The sequence below is a fragment of the Triticum urartu genome, chromosome 1 (genome assembly GCF_003073215.2).
Source record: "Triticum urartu cultivar G1812 chromosome 1, Tu2.1, whole genome shotgun sequence".
Taxonomy (NCBI): domain Eukaryota; kingdom Viridiplantae; phylum Streptophyta; class Magnoliopsida; order Poales; family Poaceae; genus Triticum; species Triticum urartu.
In genome coordinates, this window is record NC_053022.1 from 535457808 (window position 1) to 535462994 (window position 5187).

Consider the following 5187-nt stretch of genomic DNA (forward strand, 5'->3'; position numbering starts at 1 on the left):
GCGGCTAGGTTTTGGGGTCGGACGGTGGAACCCATGTCGGAGCTGACTTGAAAGTCTCGGGCCCCATCTACATGCAAATTCTTTACCTGGCTCGCACTCAAGGATTGGTGCTGGACATCGGATCGTCTTGCACGAGACTGCCGCATCAAGACACATGTCCCTTATGCGAGGAGGATGAACCTATAAATCATGTACTATTAACATGTGTGTTTGCCAGATCGACATGGGCGGTGATTTGTGAGGCCCTGGGCAAACTGGATTGGACGCAGAAGGATCTCCACACTATCTTTGTACTAACTTTGTGGGAGTTGTGAAAGCATCGGAACCTTATTGTGTTTGATGGGGCTTCGCCCTTCATGGGTGAGCTCATGGGTAGGGTCAGGTCTGAAGGAAGGTTATGGTCGATAGCCGGCAAGTTTAAAGGGAATATGGACCCCTTCTTCCTTAGACTAGAGCAGCGGAGCGGACGAGTAGTGAGGAGTAGCGTTGTAACAAGACCTTTGTAAATTGGTGGTGGAGGCATTCTTTGCATTTATTTTTTAATATATGATATGCATACTCGTGCATATTCGAAAAAAACACGGCCGGCTAGCCAACTAAATTTACAACGCTGCCCACGGCATTGTCAGATAGGCGCTCTGTATTATGTCAAAACCATGGTATTTTACACCCACGGACTAAACTTCTGTAGTTTGTTGATACTTTGTTTTTCTCAATACTTCGCTATCAAACATAGCCATAATGTTGAATTTGCAGCGCACACTAATTCAAGAACCGTGCGTACGTGCACGCACGTCGTCTGTGCACCAGCGTGCGTGGTGCGTACGTGCACGACTTATAACCAATCAATGCTTTTAAATCGATGCACGACTTGATCAACAGCGCACAGTCAGCGACGTGGCAACCACAACAGCAAGCCGCTTCCATTTGCTTCTTCCATGGAACTGATCATCATACGAGTTGGCAGATTGGTTATCCAGCTCCCGAACAAACGCTGGGAACATCGCAATGGCAATGGCGACACCACCGCACAAGCTCGCCACGATGGTCGGATGGTCGGCCTCGGCATTCGTCGCCGCCGTGCTCGCCCGCCTGATCCGCAAGGGCATCGCGCTGCTGGCCGAGCTCGACGAGGCCGCGGTGGGCCACCTGCGTCGCCTGGAGGGGCTCCTCGCGGCCGTCTGGCGCGTGCTCGACGCGGCCGACGCCGGCGCCATCGACTCGAGCCAGCGCCCCATCCAGGACCTGCTCGACGCGGCATGCTCCGCGGACGACGCCCTCGACGACCTCGAGTACGCGCTCCGTCATGCCGAGGCGGCCGGAGGCGGCGATCCCGGGTCGAACGCCAGCACGCCGGCCTCGGTCGCCGGCGCCACCAGGAAACCACGCAGCCCGATGAGGTTTTTGCTGTGCTTCAGCCCACCAAGAACCACCGCTTCATCTACTGGTAGTGGCAGCTCCCTTTGGAAGAGCTCAAGCAAGAAGAGGAGCAGCGCCGTCAATGTCAATCTGGACGGACTAAGAGAAGCATTTGAGGCGGTGGCTCAGGCCACCTACAGGTGCACGTCCACGTACGAGCACGTCGTGCCAAGGAAGAACTACGCCACCATCGTCTCCGTAAAATCGCCGGGGGATGCCGTGCGTGACAAGTACGACATCTTCGGCAGGGAGGCCGAGGTGGACCAGATCGTGAAGGCGGTGAGGCTCGGCGACGACCTGCGTTACCGCCTTGGCGTCGGCGTGCTCCCCGTCGTCGGCGCCGAGGGGGTCGGCAAGACGGCGCTCACCCAGCTCATCTTCCACCACGAGATCATCAAGGCCGAGTTTCCCCTGCGCATGTGGGCGCACGTCTCTGGCGAGCTCCTGCTCAGTAAGCAGCTCATGCTCCAGATGATCCATCCGGTGGTTGCAGGAGACGCCGGCCATGACATCCAAGACGCCAGGGAGCTTCTGCTGGCCCAGCTGGCCGGCAAGAGGTTCCTCCTCGTGCTCGACCGCATCACAGATGTCAGCGATGCCCAGTGGAGAGATCTGATGGAGGTGCTGCAACCAGCTGCTCGGAGGAGCTTGATCATGGTGACAACTCAATCCGAAGATGCCGCCGCAGCTATGGGGACAATGACCCCGCTGATCCTCGGGCCTCTGGCATTCGATGACTACTGGAGGATGTTCAAGCATTTCGCATTTGGGGCTGCAGATGAAGCCGAAGAAGACTGCACTCCGCTGGTGGATGAATGGGACGACCTCGAAGAGGAGGAGGAGGAGCTATCACCCATGGAGCAAGTCGCATGCCAAATAGCCAAGAACATGGGCTGCTCACCGTTACCGGCACGGGCAATCGGGCGTTCACTCTACTTCCGGCGGGACGAAGAAGGCCACTGGAAAGATGTCCTGGATGACAACTTGTGGCAGCAGGGGGAAATCGGCGGGATCTCGCCGGCGCTCTGGCTGAGCTACCAGCACCTTGATCCCCGCCTCAAGCAGTGCTTCGCATACTGTGCGGTGTTTCCAGGTGACTATGTCTTCCGAAAGGAAGAACTGGAGCAGATGTGGGTAGCACATGGGTTCATATATTCCGATGATCCCGCGGCGACATTGGAGGACGTCGCCGGCGAGTTCTTCGATGAGCTTGTCGAACGATGCTTCTTCCAGCCTCTGGGAAGGAACAGATACGTCATGCACCACACGATGCAGAGGCTGTCGCGAGCAGTCTCAGGGAGCCAGTTTCACATGGTCACTGATAGCTCAGGCGAAGTGCCACAGGAAGTTCGTCACCTGACAATCACAACTAACAACCTGCTGAAGCTGAAGATGGATCTGGCATTGCAGCTCTCACATCCCTCCGATCACCATTTCCTCCAGCGGGTCCGCACAATCCTGTTCTTCGAAGATTTTGGCGATTCAGATGATTTCTTGGAAGTTCTAGCCGAGGTTTTCTCGATCGCAAAGAGCGTGAGGGTCCTCGGCTTATCGTCTGCAAACATTTCACTTCTGCCTGCTGAGATCGGCCTGCTCCGACACCTCCGGTATCTCAACCTGTCCAGGAACAGACTCACTGAACTTCCAGAGACAATGTGCCAGCTCCACCTGCTGCAGGTACTTGACGTCAAGTGCAACTCTCCGTACCTCCGTCCTCCCAATGGCATGACAAACTTGATTCATCTGAAGCATCTGCGTGCATGTGAAGCTTTCCTTTCGGCCATACCTGACATCCAACTACTCTCAAATCTGCAAGAACTGGAGGCAATCTGCATCAAGAGTGGCGCGCATGCCAATGCCCTACGCCAAATGGTGCAGCTCAAAGGCGCGCTTCGCGTTGCGAATCTCCGGCGGAGCGATGCCAGTGGGTTCATGAAGGGTATCCTGAAGGGAACAAAGCACCTGAACAAATTACAGCACCTGAGCAAACTACACCTGTCATGGCCTAGCAGTTCCATGGCCGGAAGCAACGAGGTTTCAGGTGATGAAGAGCTGCTTGAGTGCCTGCAGCCACATGAGAACATAGAGATTCTGACGGTTTCGGGCTATGCAGGAATAAGGTCTCCACCATGGATGCTGAAGACCTCTTGCTCCCTGCCGAATGTTACATCTATGTGCTTGACAGATTGCCTGAACTGGGAGAGCCTGCCTTGCTTGCATGACATGCCTTGCCTCGAGGTCCTTGAGATCAAGAGGATGCACTCTGTCAACAAGGTGGCCATTTCTCAACTATCAGATCAAGAATTGTTCCCGAAGCTCAAAAGGCTCATCATCGAAGACGCTTCACATTTCACCGGATGGTCGACCGGCAACTCGACAAGACACATGTCATTCCCCTGCCTCTGCAAGCTGGAAATAAGAAACTGTCCCAGCCTGACGACCTTTCCGGACGTCCCCCTTACGCTCACCACCATGATCATTGAAAATGTTGGTCTCGAGCTGCTGCCAATGATTCATGACAAGCAGTCATCATCAGAAGAAGCAATGTCATCAACATCAGAGGAAGGTGGTAGATGGACGTCGCGGCTCACCACGTTACACATACACCGGTGCCACAAGCTGAGGTCCCTGGGATCCGGCCTTCTTCAGCAGCAGCACCTCCTGCGGTCTCTCGAGGCTCTGTCGATCAAGAGCTGTGACGATGTCGCCTGCGATCTGCCCGACGGCTTCAAGGATCTCACCTCGCTGAGGGACCTCTCACTGTACGACTGCCCGAAGCTGCTCGTGGACAAGTTCCACGCGTCGCTGCGGACGCTGGAGATCAGCGAGTGCTTCGTCGCGCGGGGCGGGTGGGTGGACGAGTACCCTTTCCTCTTCTCGGTGTGGGTGCTGAAGATCAGCGGCTGCTCGCACGTGAGCTCCGATCATGGCGGCAAGGTTGCTGAGTCTCTGGACTGGCTGAGCTCCATGTTCAACGTGTACAGCCTTCAGCTGGAGAACACGTCGTTTGTGACCCTGAACATGTTTGACAAGCTCCATTCTCTCGAGACACTCGAGATCCACGGGAGCCGTGGCGCGTTCTTTGACGGTTCCTGGGAGTTTGAGTGGCTGGAGAAGCTGCACACCCTGAGCATCAGAGGCTGCGGTGAACTGAGTGAGCTGCCGGAGAACCTGTACACTCTGCCTGCGCTGGAAGAGCTGTGTGTGGACAACTGCCCGGCCATTCAGGCACTGCCGGCGAACGGCTTGCCGGCGTCGCTGAAGAGGCTCTCCATATCCAAGTGCAGTCCGGAGCTGATCCAGAGGTGCCTCGACGACGAACTTGATCGGCCCAAGATTGCCAAGGTTGGTGTCGTTTACATTGATGGGCATAATATTGCTGCTCGGCAGGAGTAGTGCGGCATTCTTGTTCCCCTGTATCTGCAGACATTGTCTGATTGATTGAAGTAGTACTTGATCAATGCATCCATCTGAATCGTATGAAACCTACTGTATTATATTGCTTCGGACTGTTGGCATAGAGATTGAGATGACATTGGTACCTGCAATTCAGTTTTTGCGAAGCTGTGAACTCCACATTTTCCCATTTGCACGCACACTTTGTCTCGAGTCAACTCTCCCCCCAGCCCCGTGTCTGCGTCGGGCGATCCGGGGGAGGCGCATCCGGATCCGCGGCCGCCGAGTACCACATCCCCACCAACCACCGCTGCCGCTGGCCGGCGCCGCGGTGGCGGTGGGCCCTCTCGCCGCGGAAGGTGCCGGGAGGGA

General features: G+C 55.9%; 1 protein-coding gene across 1 annotated transcript; it reads left to right on the forward strand.

The window, feature by feature from the left end:
• The first annotated feature begins 531 nt into the window (after positions 1-531).
• LOC125527132 (putative disease resistance protein RGA3) lies at positions 532-4955 on the forward strand. Its single transcript, XM_048691701.1, has one exon. The coding sequence runs from the start codon at positions 1009-1011 to the stop codon at positions 4813-4815; it is 3807 nt and encodes a 1268-aa protein (XP_048547658.1). The 5' UTR covers positions 532-1008; the 3' UTR covers positions 4816-4955.
• The last annotated feature ends 232 nt before the right edge of the window (positions 4956-5187 follow it).

Excerpts from the sequence above, each read along its gene's own strand:
- LOC125527132 (XM_048691701.1), top strand. The coding sequence starts at position 1,009 with ATGGCAATGGCGACACCACCGCACAAGCTCGCCACGATGGTCGGATGG.